Source organism: Oryza brachyantha, chromosome 4 (assembly GCF_000231095.2).
Source record: "Oryza brachyantha chromosome 4, ObraRS2, whole genome shotgun sequence".
NCBI classification, from domain to species: domain Eukaryota; kingdom Viridiplantae; phylum Streptophyta; class Magnoliopsida; order Poales; family Poaceae; genus Oryza; species Oryza brachyantha.
The window spans coordinates 482,934-497,889 of record NC_023166.2 but is presented as its reverse complement, the minus strand read 5'-3'; the positions used below and the strand labels follow the sequence as shown (position 1 = coordinate 497,889).

The window sequence follows — 14,956 nt, the reverse complement described above, 5'->3', positions numbered from 1 at the left end:
AAAATATGTATGGGAAAAATCATACATATTTACACGCGTGCAGACGGATGAGGGTTCGAGTATGTGCTAGGTACGATGAATGGATAAAACCTCTTATAAATAATTAATAAAATCATAAATATCAACATTACCCCTAATCACTTAAGTTATTAAAGTATTAAACTGATAATATACTCTAGTAGAGAGGATCATAGTATAATAAACTAACAATATACTCTAGTAGAGATTTACCAGTTATATTGGTAATATAATACCATAGTATAATACATCAATTCATTTTAATTTCTCCGGTCGATTTTGCCATTGGCATCCGGCCACATGAATACTGTTGAATAGTCCCATATTGGTTGTGAAGGGGCAAAGGACCTAGGATATAAGTGGGGGAACCCCTCACCTCAATGGCTAGTTTTTGAGGTGAGAAATGCCCTTTACGCTCCTACAATTGGTATCAGAGTCTGGCTAGTTTAACATCTCTGGCCCGATAGACACAATGTGTAAAGGCCTGATGGACCGTAGGGTGGCTGCGGAGATGCGGGACCCGTACCTGATGGACCGTGGGCCAGTGGGGGCACGGATACGGTGAAGGGGCGGTGAAGGGTTGAGGGACACTAATGTATGAAGGGGGAGATTGTTGAATAGTCCCACATTGGTTGTAGAGGGACAAAGGACCTAGGATATAAGTGAGAGAGCCCCTCACCTCAATGGCTAGCTTTTAAGGTGGAAAAGACCATTTACGATCCTACAAATACTTCCATCATGTCCTTATACAGATCAGTTATAGACTTCATGTATATATCGACCACTTATTTTGCCGGTGACTCAGGTGTGGCCACAAAAGACGAGATTGCAGGCCTGTAAACAGTGGACTTGATTTTGGGCTTTCTGTGATATCTATCTGTTTTTCAATAGTTTATTTTTTAATTACAAAATTTTAAAAATAGTTTTTTTTTTCAAAAGTGCAAATATATACTCTCAACACACAGCCAGTGGGCAACACATATAAAACACCCATTAACGGTGCGCAAAATCTTTGCGATATCTATGACTGATGTGCTACCTTAATGAACTATTGTTTTAAAATAATTAACTTATTAGTCTCAATATCAGAAGTAGAATATTGGGGAGTAATTTTACAGTACTTGAGAAGGTATCAGAAGATACTAAATTTTACACTAAAATTTTGGTACCTCAAAGTATCTATTTCAAGAAACGTAAAATTGCTCATGTTCAAAATATTGTCTCACGTCACGAGAGATTCAAGCATGGGGAACATTCCATCCTTGCGCAAACTTGATCATCATTTATCTTTGTCTGACCCCTTAGTGAAATTACTGCTACAAATATAGTCATCCTTTGTGTAAGGTTTTGTTTTGTACATTTATCAGACATTCGTTCCAAAAGCCGAGGTCAACGAATGAACCTGATCTCCAAAAAAAGAAAAAAAAAGGCATCTTTAACAACTCATTTCAGACGGCTTCCAAACAATCGAATGATCTACAAGAAAAACGTTTGCATGCAAATAACGCAACTGCCAGTATACATATCATGCATATATGTTGACATCACAAAATTAGTCTAGCTATGATTTGGGCCCAACTTGAAGCAAATCTTGGGTCAGGCCTAATGTACGCACTGAAACCAGAGTTCTATTTTTTATGCCTTGAGATACCTTTCCTAGTAATATTATATATCGTAAGGTATCAAAATTTTACGCTAACAACTCATATGTGAGATAATTTTTCAGCGACCATCAATTTTTCCACGAAATTAATATGGGCAATAGATATGATCCTGTGTCACCAATTCACAACCTTTCAGATAGAAAGACCATCTTGATTTTATCCAGAGATTATTTTATCATATAATTACAATGAACATGCATGTACAAGAAAAATCGAAGCCGTAAGACAAAAGTGTACTAGATGAGCATAACGTACAACTTGAGAATTTCATCCGAGCAAACCGAGAATTAATGTTACTATCGTCACACTTGCACAGTATGGCTGTAATAAATCCAAGATCCCTGCTACTTGCACACATTAAAGGTACAAGTTGAGTTTCTACTTGTATTTACCTACCATCTCAGTAATCGACACACCATAAACAAAGCTGTTTGGTATATAAAGAGTTAGTGGTTATCATAGCTCCACGTGAGGATCGATGAGATGCAATTTAATTATCCACATGAATATTACTACCTCCGATCGATTACTAATGTAAAATGTTTGACTTTTTTCATTGCAACATTTGACCATTCATCTTATTCAAAAATTTAGTATAAATATAAAAAAATGGCAAGTCGTGCTTAAAGTCTTTTTGATAATAAAGTAAGTCACAAGAAAAATAAATGAAATTTTCACAATTTTTTGAATAAGACAAATGGTTAGATATTACAAGCAAAAAAGTCAAACATCTTATATTATAAAACGGAGGGAGTAATATTTACTGTGTAAACAGTTTACATGGTAAGTATATGATGGGTCAAAAGCACGCGCGTGTAAATGGACACGTGCCTTTTCGGTTATATTTTTACTTATAAGCCAAAATTTAGAGTTTTAATCTTAAATTTGAAGTTGATTTTGGGTTACGAATCACCGATTTCAAACAATTCAGTCATGGAGCAAGCCTTGTTGGAATTAATCACATGCATGCATGTATCTGTAGTGTGAGCATGTGTGTTAGTCGTGTGCATGTGTGATTAGAGAAAAAAAATCATGATATGCGTGCAAGGATTAGTCCTGACTAGGTGGTGCAGCCAAGTTTGTGGCGTGCAGTGTGGATCAGCATGCATGTGTTAGTTAGATCGAGGTGCTTTTGCATGGAGGTAATTATTTAATTAAAGTATCTTGCATGTAGGGAAGTCCGGAAGTGAGATATATAAGCGAGTGATCAAAATTAATGTTTGGCTGAGTCGTGCGACTGAACGTGGCTGGCATGAGTTAAGAGGTTGTGCCATCGGTAAACTAGTGCGTGCGTTTGTGTGGCTATATTTTTTGCTACTCGGAGAAATATAATTACGGTTGATAAACTACAATTGGGAGGTTAATTGGTCTCATAATCCAATCTGACCAATGTGCAGTCTTGAAGAAGAATCATTGCGCCACATTTTAATCATGCATGGAGTGTGCCTTCGCCGTACAGGTTTGGAGTTTAATTTTATCGTGACTAGGTTTGCCCCTACATTGTTCACGTTCTTTTCATATAGATTACATGCAATGGTGGAGAGCTTAGACCATGTTTGTTTCCGGGGATTTTTTTTAAGTCATTGTCTTATCGAATGTTTAGACACTAATCTATCTATTATATATATATATAAAGTAATAGAAAAATGAATTCGCTCTCACGGGCTAGAAAATATCACGTTAATCGAGAGAAAATAAGAAAAATAGAAAATCCCACGTTAATTGAAAATAATATGGGGAAAAAATTAAAAAAGAGTCACATCCACATTAATAGGATCGGAATCAAGAAAAAGAAAAAAAATACAGTCCGAGACCGTGTAGATTGATTCTTTCCTTGGGAAACGTATTTTAGAAATTAACTTTTATGTGCTGGAAAATCTCTAAGGATAAATAAAAAACAAAAATTTCAACCGGAGATGTCGACGTTAATATGATGGAAAACAAACTGCATCCACATTAATAGGATCGAAATAAAGAAAAACAGAAAAGAAAATAGTCCAAGACCGTGTAGATTGATCGTTTCTTTGGGAAACATATTTTCGAAATTAACTTTTATTGGCTAGAAAATCACTGAGGATAAATAATAAAAAAACAAAAATTTCAATTGGAGATGTCCACGTTAATATGATGAAAAACAACCATAAAAGAATCAATTGGATTTAATGCCACGGATATAGTAAGTACTTTGTATTCATGTGAAATACATTAAACTAAAAATATTTAATCCTATATAGCTAATTTATTTCGTTACCATTCAATTAACCAATGTTGGGCATGTATCCTTCAAAAGACTGCGCGTTTGTTATTTATTTAAGTAACTGCCACATAAAACATATCAACTAACTAATTAATTATTAGCTATAAAGATATAATAGATGAATTGATCTAATTTTAAAATAAACTTTCATATATTTTTTCAATAAATATACTGTTTAGCAATGTAGTAAGCATGCACACAATAAAATAGATATATAGGTTGGAAAAAAAACCCCAAGTGCATAAAAGTACTTAATTTTAGGCTTTTTACTATCCTTAAAAAGTATCTCAATGTACCAAGAATTTTAGCACAAATTTTTGGTACCTCTAAGGTACAATGTACCACAAGGTACCACCCCTTTTACATAAAAAATGTGATACCTTGAGGTACTTTTTAAGGATGGTAGAAAAACTCTTAATTTTATGATAGATGCAGCATTTTGAAGAGATCACGATTATCTTCATCATGGCATGACCAGTAGGCATGAAGAAACCACCAAAATTGTTTTCATGTATCAATCGGACATGAAAAAGATCGCATATCGTTCAGAAAAGAATAAAATATCAATCGGACAAGAGCTAATAACATATGAATCGGAATAAGAGATAAATACGAAAGAGCTACACAACCCCTCACGTCTCATCTCATCTCAAGAGAAAATATCAATAGGAATAAGAGGTGTCTCAATAACCTATCCAATTTTTACCGACTCAGTTTCTTTAGTAATATACAGTAACACATTGTACCGTTGTAAGCCGATTGTATTATATTTCGTTACACAAAACTTTGGATTAGGCTGGAAAAATAATAGATGACCCTACTCCCTACCTAATTTGAATCATATGCCGTACTACATTTATCTCCAAAAAATCACTTATAATAAAATTATAAGAAGAAAAAATTGATCTAAGTGCGCTTAATAATGACATAGCCCCCATTTTTTCGCTTATAATTATCCTTGAAAAAGAGCCTCCACATTGTTTCTCACGAGCTAGAAATTCTAAGATTAATTGAAGAAAAATAAGAGAAAAAAAGATCAACTAGACACATTATAGAATCCTGATAGCGTCTACGTTGTCTCTCACGGGTTAAAAATTTTGAGATTAATTGAAGAAAAATAAGAGAAAAAAGATCAATCGGACAAAGGAAAAAACATCAACCAGACACATCGGGTTCGCTTATAGAATCCAGATCAATAGCAATATTAAAAAAGAAAAGATCACATCAATCGGATTTATAATTGTATCTCATTGTTAGATAAAAATAAAATCACATACATATATATGTACATGTACGTATGTACATACGTATGTGTGAATGAGAAATAAAATCACATACATATGTGTATGTATGAATGAGAACCAAAGACATTTCATGTTCATTCTCACGGGCCAGAAAATACCACATTAATCGTAAAAAAAAAATCCGATTGAAATTAAAATTTTGGAATTAAATAAAAAGAAAAAAAATAAAAGAGTCATGTATAAATATAGTTTAGAAACTCCAATCCAAATTTTGGATTAAAACATTTATAATAATTTATATTGAGGTAAGAGTCCATCTATAAATACAATCTGGAAATCTCTAAAATTTTGGTTAAAAAGAATCCGATTGGAAATACAATTTTAAAATTAAAAATAAAGAAAATTAATAACAAGATTTAATGTGTAAATATAGTTTAAAAAAAATCGAAATTTTGGATTACAAATTTTAATATAATTGGAATGGTGTCATTGGGGATAATGAGAGCAACTACTATTATATTGAAGATAGAGATGGAGAGAAGAAGATAAACAAATATACCATAAAATTTTTATATCTTTGTATTACTTTATTATTAAGAGAAAATAAAACATTCATCATGTTTGTTTTATGCACATACGAATCACTATATTAATTAGAATATCATCCATATAATTTTGATCGGGTTGGAATTTAAATTATATTACTACGTAACACATTTTTTCACAATAAAATATGTGAAAGAATTTTATATCAAAGCTAGCCGCGCAAACTGCATGGACCACCATGCTAGTTAGAAGTATTAAATATAGACAATTAATAAAACTCACCTTATACTTTAGACTATTTTACAAGACGAATCTATTGAGCCTAATTAGTTCATGATTAGCGAATGTAATGCTATAGTAAACATTTGCTAATCGTGGATTAATCAGGCTTAAAAATTTTGTTTAATGAAATAGTCTTTATTTATGCAATTAGTTTTGTTATTAGTCTATATTTAATACTCCTAATTAACGTCTAAATATCTGATATGACAAGAACTTAAAAAAAGTTCCTGGATCCAAACACCCCTTAATTGCCGTCCGAAGGTATAATAAGGGAACATAAAAAAATATTCCAATGCCGGAATTATGGTGTATGTGGCTACAACAGTGAAGCTTTTCGCCTGTAATTTCCTGTACCCTCTTTATCTGATGGTTAGGGGTGTGACCTAGTTTTCGATTAGGGTCTTAGGCTAGTCTCAGTGCATAGTTTCGTGGTATAGTTATCAAGACTGTAAACTAGATAACTGAGCCGGATAAGTTTTATGGGGATGACAAGTCAGCAATTTTACTGATGTGACACTTTATTTAATGTGCATGACACCCCTATAAAACATGCATTGAAACTGACCCAGGTATGTAATAAAAAAACGGTTGTCTGGTTGGTACTTCTCTTCTACTTAATAGTATTGGGATAGTTCCTGCCAGCTTCCTCGAAATAAAAAGATTGAAGCTATGTTGACGAAACACGTACTGTTAATTACTCCACTTTTATGTATGGTTTGGTGGTTTTTTAGCGAACTACTGATCCGAATACCAGTCTCATGTAAGCTAGTAGTAGCAATTAGACCAAACCAAACCATATTGAGAAATAAAATAAACCCTAGTGTGGCACTTGTGCAATTGGCTTTTATTTTTAAATCTACATCTTTTAAGCCAAACTTTGAATTTTTAGCCTTAAATTTAAAGTTGATTTTAAAATTTTTTTTATTATAATTTATTTTTCAGTATTGACTTTTAGATCGGTAAAAAAACCTATATAGATATTTATTTAGAAATTATTTTTCACTTGCAAATATCGCTACCCATACGAATAACCGAGTAGAAAGACTTCCCCGTTGCATTTGGAGCAACCGAATGTACGTACATGTGCACTCAGTTTTTTTAAGGTTTTCCTGTCGGTCCTACTCCTGTCAGCATTGCATGCAAGTACCACTATTAATTTGTACTCCACGTGTATTTGCAAGCTAGCTAGCTAGCTACCTAGCCCTCGTCATCTGCTTCTCGTTGGCGCGATGGGTTATCGAAATATGATGAGGCTCCTGTACCTCGTCATCTGCTTCTCGCTGGCGGCAGCAGCAGCAGCAGCAGCGTCGTCGTCGTCGTCTGGATCATCTGCGTGCAGCGGCAGCGACGACACCGCATACAGCTTCCCCCCAAATCGTAGCGAGGATACCTTGGCGCTGCTCCAGGACGCCGAGGTCAGTAATGGCATCCTCCGCCTCATCACGCCCGCGGCCTCCGGCAACAACTCCGGCGGCACCGCGCTCCGGCCAGCTCCCGTCACGCTCCGGTGCGCCGACTCGCTGGGGGTGCCGCAAGACGCGTCCTCCTTTGAAACTGCCTTCGACATCAGCGTCCAGCGTGAGGAAGCTGCAGCGAGCAACAAGAGCGACGGTGGTGGCCTTGCGTTCGTCATCGTCCCCACCATCAACGGCGTGTCGCCGCCGGGACGCAGCTCCGACGGCGAACGCTTCTTCGCCGTCGTGTTCAACTTCAGCATCGACGGCAACCGCGTCGGCGTCAGCATCAAGAATGGCAGTAGCACTATCGTCATCCCCGAGCAGGCTGTCCCGCTGTCGCATGATCTGAACATGAACGCGACGACGAACAACTACACGGCGTGGATCAACTACAAGTACAAGCGCTACGAACTCCGCATGTCGATATGCATGGATTTTCATGGCCGACCAAAACCAGACAAAACCTGCCTCGAATGGCCCCTCAACCTGAGCAGCTACGTTCCTGATAGAGCATTCATTGGGTTCTCGGCGTCGTCAGGATCGTCGGCCATGGCGCTCCATCGCTATTCTATCTTGAGCTGGGACCTGAAAGTGAAGCTAGCTTCCTCAGGCGGCCTGGACATCGAGTGGAAGGTGATACTGCCCGCAGTTCTTGGCACGATCGCCATTACCGCCATCATGAACGTGATAGTGGCCGCCCTGTACTTCAACTCCAAGTACAGGAAGCTGAAAATGGAGCTGGTGCTGACGGAGGCGCTCCGGCGGCTCCCCGGCACGCCGAGGGAGTTCAAGCACTCCACCATGAGGAAGGCCACCAACAACTTCGACGAGGGCAGGAAGCTCGGCAGTGGCGGCTTCGGCGCCGTGTACAGGGGCACGCTACGGTCGTCATCGTCGTCAGCCGGCGGCGGCAAGGTCGTCGACGGGAAGACGACGGTGTCCGTGGAGGTGGCCGTGAAGAAGTTCACCCGCGACGAGAAGCGGTGCTACGACGACTTCCTCTCCGAGGTCGACATCATCAACAGGCTACGCCACCGGAACGTCGTGCCACTTGTTGGTAAGCATCATCGATCGATCTCATCTTCTTCCTCCATTCAACAACCTACTCGTAATACCTAGTCGTATCAAGAATTCAAGGTTTTTATCAGAATTTCAACGTTGTGCACTCATGTTCCGGTCAAAAACAACGGGGAAAATCACTGTTGCTTAGTGTCGGTTACATACATGAGCTATATTAGTCAAAGCTAGGAAGTAATTTTGTGGTGCAGAATTATATAGAGGCCGGTTTCAATATGCCAGCTAACAAGCGTGCCCGTCTCCGTCAGGGGTAGTTCCATCGGTTGAAAAAACTGCCGGTATCTTGTCAGTAAAATTAAAAGGAAATAACTGTCAGTAGTTTTCAGTAAGAGCCTTGTTACTGTTCAAGTCCTCTCAAGATAAGGTGAGAAGAGTAGCAATCGAGAATGGTCGTAGTTGTACTACGGATAACCCTGAATGAAAACATGTCCATAAAAAAAAGAAAAGATCCTTCTGGGAATTAAAAATATGTATATATAAATTGAGGGAATTCTTGATTCATTTACCTGTGAAATGTACAGTGATGACTATTAGACTGTCCATCGATGCATTTATAGTTAAAATTGACAAGTAGTGTACTACAATCATGGAAAGTATTATTTTACAAGTTATAATAGGTCAGTATACAACGTTGTACATTGTAAGTACTTTTCAGATGAAAAAATATATCTGATTTGTTGATTGCTATTTAATAACATAAATGATGAAATTAGCTATTATAGAGTTGAAAAAAATACTTTAGAAAGGTAACATAATAAATTTGTATATGGATATTTTTGGTAAAAATAACATACTGTTCAGCTGTTCGACAAGCATGCACAAAACCCGAGTAATATTTTGGGGGATAAGCTATATAAATGAACACATCATAAAATGGAGGTTTTGTGGTAACTCTAAAATTTCAATAAGGAATCACAATTTTATTACCTGTCGTTCTGGTTATTAATTTTGATATCTCAATTTTCATATCAATCATTAGCCCATTAGGGTCTTCAAATATTTTTCACTCTTGTCAACTCACAGGTAACTGTTTACTTGAAATGTGATGTCAGATTTTATCAAATTATTTTCTGTTGTTAAAAACTACATATAATTAATATTTCAATGGAACAAATAGATACTGAATCCAATATTAAATTTATTTTTGAATTTTCAAATTTCGCATGTGGCTTTTGAATTCAACTATCTCTGTTCCATGATATAAACATGTCTATGTTGTTTAGTAGATATTAAAGTTAAGAAAGGAAATACTATGATACCACTAATAAAATAAGGAGTCAATGAGAACGAGAGGACACGTGGAGATAAAATGGAAAATTTTTTAAATAGAAAGTAATTCATGTTACAAGTAGTAATTTTAAAAGCATAATACTTACATTTTGGAACAGAGGTAATTTATTAATAAAACATTAGTATGTTGTACTTACCATACATATAATCCCTATAGATTTTTTATATTGAACGTCGTTAACTTTTATACATACGTTTGATTATTTGTACTATTAAAATTTTATGTAATTATTATTTATTTTTACATATTTGTAAAAAAATTGATTATGACGAATCATCAAATGTTTATTCGAAAGTCAATAACGTTAAACATACAAACCTGGAGAGGGTATGATTAAATTAAATTTCATGATTTTTAATTTCTTTATGTAGTTTCCAGACACTAGAATATTCTTTGCCACTACCGTTTCTGTTTATATGCTTCTTAGTTCAAACAAGGATTAGAATATTTTTTGCCACTATCCTTTTTCTGTGATTTCCTTATCATATACATCGGATTAGAAAATTTACAGGGTATACATCAGTCAAATTCCTTAGTCAATTCTGCTAATCTGAAATAAAACCAGTCAACTACTCTAGATGAAAGGATGAGCCATTTTATTTACACACAAGACTCTAAGATCCAAGCATGCATGGTGTTAATTCCTCTAGTGTAGCATTAATTTGTATCTAACATGATGCTTATTAGATTTGTGGAGAAGAATTATATAGAGGATACATGCATATATATGGTACTACTAGTATATCCCTATTCTTGACAGTGTCAGTAGTCACTTACATCGCCATCGATCTTATCATGCATGGATTGAAAACCTGCACGCTAGGCTTCAGGCAGATTAATCTCTTACAGTCAAGCCCTCTCTAAACATAAGAAGAGACAATTTATTAACGCAATATAGAAGAGTATAATGTAAAATGGCCATAAAGTCGTAAATATTCCGGATAACTCTTCATGGAAACAGATGAAAATAAAAGAAAAAACGAACCCACTGGAAATAGAAATATGTGTAAATTGGTCCAGTTTTAAATTATATTAGTTGATGACTAGTCCATTGGGAAAGAAAAATAGCTGGCATGGACTTCTCTTGTTGTCCACGGATATAATTGTTAAATAAAATTGAAAAGTAATGTACGACATGCCTGTAATGTCACTATACACATTGACCTCCAGTACTACGTACTTAGGTGGTATTTGGATAGGGACTTTTTTTATCCCTTGTCATATCGGACGTTTAAACGTTAATTAGAAGCATTAAATATAAACTGATAACAAAACTAATTACATAAATAAATGTTATTTCATTAGACAAATTTTTTAAGGCTAATTAATCCACGATTAGCAAATGTTTACTATAGCATCACATTCACTAATCATAGATTAATTAGGCTCATTAGATTCGTTTCGTGAAATAGTCTAGAGTACGAGATGAGTTTTATTAACAGTCTATATTTAATACTTTTAATTAGTATCCAAACATTCGATGTGACATAGACTTAAAAAAAAGTTGCGTGGATCAAACAGGGTCTTAGTCCGTGGATTGTTATTGTAGAAACTGTAAATTTCAGCCCAAAATAAGCACTTTCTGATCAGGGCCTTGTGGTATTTTTCACTCAACATATATGATTGAAATCTTTTTTATTATTAGTTAATTTATATAACTTAATTAATTGTATACTTTTTTTGCTATCCTGTCATTTTACTAGCTATCGTCACCACCGATAATTTTCGGGGGATGAGAAAAAATTACAGGGTATACATCAGTCAAAATATCTTGGTCAGTTCTTCAAGCCCAAATAAACTATTCCCGTCCATATTCCTCTAAAAGACAAGATAAGCCAAGACTGAAAGACTTTTTTAGATAATGGATTTGTTTTACAATCGGGTCTTGATTTCGGAGAACCTACGCTCACTTATTATAAAGATGTAAAAATCAATACCATTAGACTTTCACAAAGGCTAGAACAAGCCACGAGCCCGAAGACAATACATGAAAATATGATGCACTAACAGGAGATGGTTTTACTGAATCCTATTACTAAATTAATATCCAACCAAGACTTTGAAAGATACAAGCATGCCATAGATGTTCATTCATCTAAGGGACTAAGAGCTAATTAATAATCATAATGCTAATTAACTTTTATATAAAACAGAGAAAACAAGAAAAAAATAGACATGTGCTGTTCATTTTCTTTAATACACAGATAGCCTTTTACAATTTCAATCGTAGTGCATGCAGAAATAAATGTTTGATATTCTCGCACACCATTAATTAACTTATTTTGAAAATAAATAAAATCTATCTCGTTGTTGTGATTAACAAAGATAATTAATTCTGTTTTTAGATAATTGTGCATCGAGTTCAAAAGTGTAACTTTGACAATTGTTTTTTCTTGTAATATATGCTTTAATTCCTTGCTATTGGACGTCTTCAATGACATGGTTTTTATGCACAAGTTTTCAATTCTAATAATAAATACCTACTTTTTGATGACAAGTCTAATAATATATTTTTTACATTTTAATTCTTAATTGATAGAAATATAATTCTGTTTTAGAATGAGTTTACAAAAAATGTTGATTGATTGAAGTTTTAGACTTTATGTGTGTTGAATTTTAAAGGGTCTTTCTCGCTCCAACGGATAGGCAATGAGGTAAGGGTTTTTCTACTTATATATTATAGGTCCATCGATCATGCAGAATCAATATGAGTATATTTAACTACGTGTTATTCATCAATATGTTAATTTTGATAGAAAAACTTCCGCTCACTGAGTGCAACATCTATTCAAATTCACCCAAAGATATAAATTCCAACAATTTCAATTGTGTCGATCCCGAAACGTTTTGAATTCTGGGGTGGCATCATGATAATTAAACATTAATAGTACGTTGTTGTTACTTGTTAATTAACGAAGGATGTTGTTAAAAATTAATACTGTGTAGGTTGGTCATACGCGAATGGGGAGCTGCTGCTGATATACGAGTACATGCCCAACGGCAGCCTCGATCAGCAACTGTTTCCCAAGGAGAAACCCCCCGGACGCGTGCTTCCATGGGCAAGGCGCTACAGCATCGCCATGGACGTGGCGGCGGGGCTCCACTACGTGCACCACGAGCACGAGCACATGGTGCTCCACCGCGACATCAAGGCCAGCAACATCCTCCTCGACTCCGCCTTCCGCGCCCGCCTCGGCGACTTCGGCCTCGCCCGCGTCGTCGGCCTCGACAAGAACTCCTACACCGACCTCGGCGTCGCCGGCACCTGGGGCTTCATCGCGCCGGAGTACTCCGTCAGCCACAAGGCCACCCGCAAGACGGACGTCTACGCGTTCGGGGTGCTGCTGCTCGAGATCGTCACCGGCAGGCGAGCTCTCTGCAAGCTCCACGGCACCTTCCAGCTGCTCGCCGACTGGGTGTGGCGGCTTCACCGGGACGGGGCGCTCCTCGACGCCGTCGACAATGGCGTTGTCTCCACGGAGGAGTTTGACGCGGATGATGCCACCAGGCTGCTGCTGCTTGGGCTGGCTTGCAGCAACCCTAACCCGTCGGACCGGCCGAGCATGACGGAGGTGGTGCAGGTGGTCGCCAGATCGGCGCCGCCGCCGGACGTGCCGCTAGTCAAGCCAGCGTTCGTGTGGCCGCCGGAAGACGGGAACTCCGATGACGTCAACTCAACGGCGAGCGATCTCGATGCGAGCCTAAGCCTGAATGGATGGGAGGAGACGTCGAGCAGCGAATCCCTTGCGTCAGACATCGCCAGGAGGGCAAGGTATGGGCGCTTTAATTAGCCAGCGCAATGGAGAAGAGACTACAGCTCAGTCCTGCTCTGTAGCTGCTGTAGATGTGTAATTATTTTTGCTTTGCAGAGGAAAACAAGCAACGTTGCCAGCTGCGCGATTACGCGGCTAGCAACCGCTATGAACTTATGTATACTTTCTTCTAAAATAATTGATAAAAAGATGGCTCTGTCTTACTTAGGGATGTTAAACACCGAGTCTTATCGTTCATATGCTTTGCTCTTGGAAACAACACAAGAAATTCACATATACAAGAATGCCACGATATGATCTAAGTTGCAGATGAATGACTAACCTACGAATTTGGGGTTTACAAACTGATTTATTAACGAAAAAACTGCAAAGCGGCAGACTAGTCTATGCAGGACACAAATCTAAAAAATAATGACTCATAAATAAATATGACAAGGGATGTTCTATTGTTAACTCAGGGTGTATCCGTACCCTAGGCTTAGCCCATGGGACAATTACAAGGGCCAAGACAAAAAAATAAATTAGGACCGGATAATATACATGTCTTGTTTTGGTGATTCAGATAGCTCATGATGAATTTTAATATGAAACCAAAACCATTTAAAAGTAGAATATATATGATTTCCAACAAGTACTTATGGTCCGGAGAAGTCTTCTGAACTAGTGGCAAAGTCTATTTAAAGTGGCGTGCGCTAGCAGGAGACCCGAACCTGAATCTAAAATGTGAGGAACTTCATCTCTTAGCTTATATGGTCCAATAGTGACATGGCAGCTTAGGAGAACACTTCAAGAAGGTCATGGCACTACTACATCCTAGACCCCCTTAATATATCATGTGAACCGTATCAGACACCGTTTGAGATGGACTGTGCTAGGATTATAGGCCCACCTGTCGAGGTTATCGCAGATGGGGCACTTAACAGGACCGCCTGCGATAAAGTAGCACTCACCAGAGATGGTCGTCTTAAGTGACCGCACACGATTAGTGCATAGTCACTTGAACTGCTTACCCTAGGCCAACCCATGTTATTTTTATGCAAAGTTTATTTCTCCAAAAAATAGCAGCATATAGGATGGAAGGCTTTGAGTTGAATATATTCTTTGGTTTAAATTGATACACAAGGTTAATTATATACATGTATCCTCCTCCATGGCAACTTTGTTTTTTAATTCTGTCTGTCTGATTCAGAAAAAATAGTTGTGTATTATGGTGGAGGCTATGTGATGTTTTGTGATATGTTATCATTGTTAAATTAGTTTAATGAGTATAATTTATTATATGTATAGTGATGAACCGTTATTACTACGTTTTCAAGTCATTAATTTGATGGCACCTCAAATTAAAAA

The 14,956-nt window shown here is 37.1% G+C and overlaps 1 protein-coding gene across 3 annotated transcripts; it reads left to right on the top strand.

Annotated features, from left to right (window-relative positions):
- Positions 1-2,890: 2,890 nt before the first annotated feature.
- Positions 2,891-13,816, top strand: LOC102717892 (probable L-type lectin-domain containing receptor kinase S.5). Of its 3 annotated transcripts, none has more exons than XM_015836332.2 (4): positions 2,891-2,946; positions 3,080-3,141; positions 7,197-8,525; positions 12,783-13,816. In XM_015836332.2, exons 3-4 carry the CDS (start codon positions 7,241-7,243, stop codon positions 13,625-13,627), a joined length of 2,130 nt encoding a protein of 709 aa, XP_015691818.1. In that variant the 5' UTR covers positions 2,891-2,946; positions 3,080-3,141; positions 7,197-7,240; the 3' UTR covers positions 13,628-13,816. The 3 variants fall into 3 exon arrangements, with proteins under 3 accessions (XP_015691818.1, XP_015691817.1, XP_006653101.1); XM_015836331.2 differs by having other exon boundaries at positions 2,918-2,966; XM_006653038.3 differs by having other exon boundaries at positions 2,921-3,141; positions 7,193-8,525.
- Positions 13,817-14,956: the final 1,140 nt, after the last annotated feature.

Bases quoted from the DNA above. Each gene is read 5' to 3' on its own strand.
- LOC102717892 (XM_015836332.2), top strand. From the start codon at position 7,241: ATGGGTTATCGAAATATGATGAGGCTCCTGTACCTCGTCATCTGCTTC. The intron at 8,526-12,782 runs GTAAGCATCATC...AATACTGTGTAG, and splicing joins GAACGTCGTGCCACTTGTTG to GTTGGTCATACGCGAATGGG.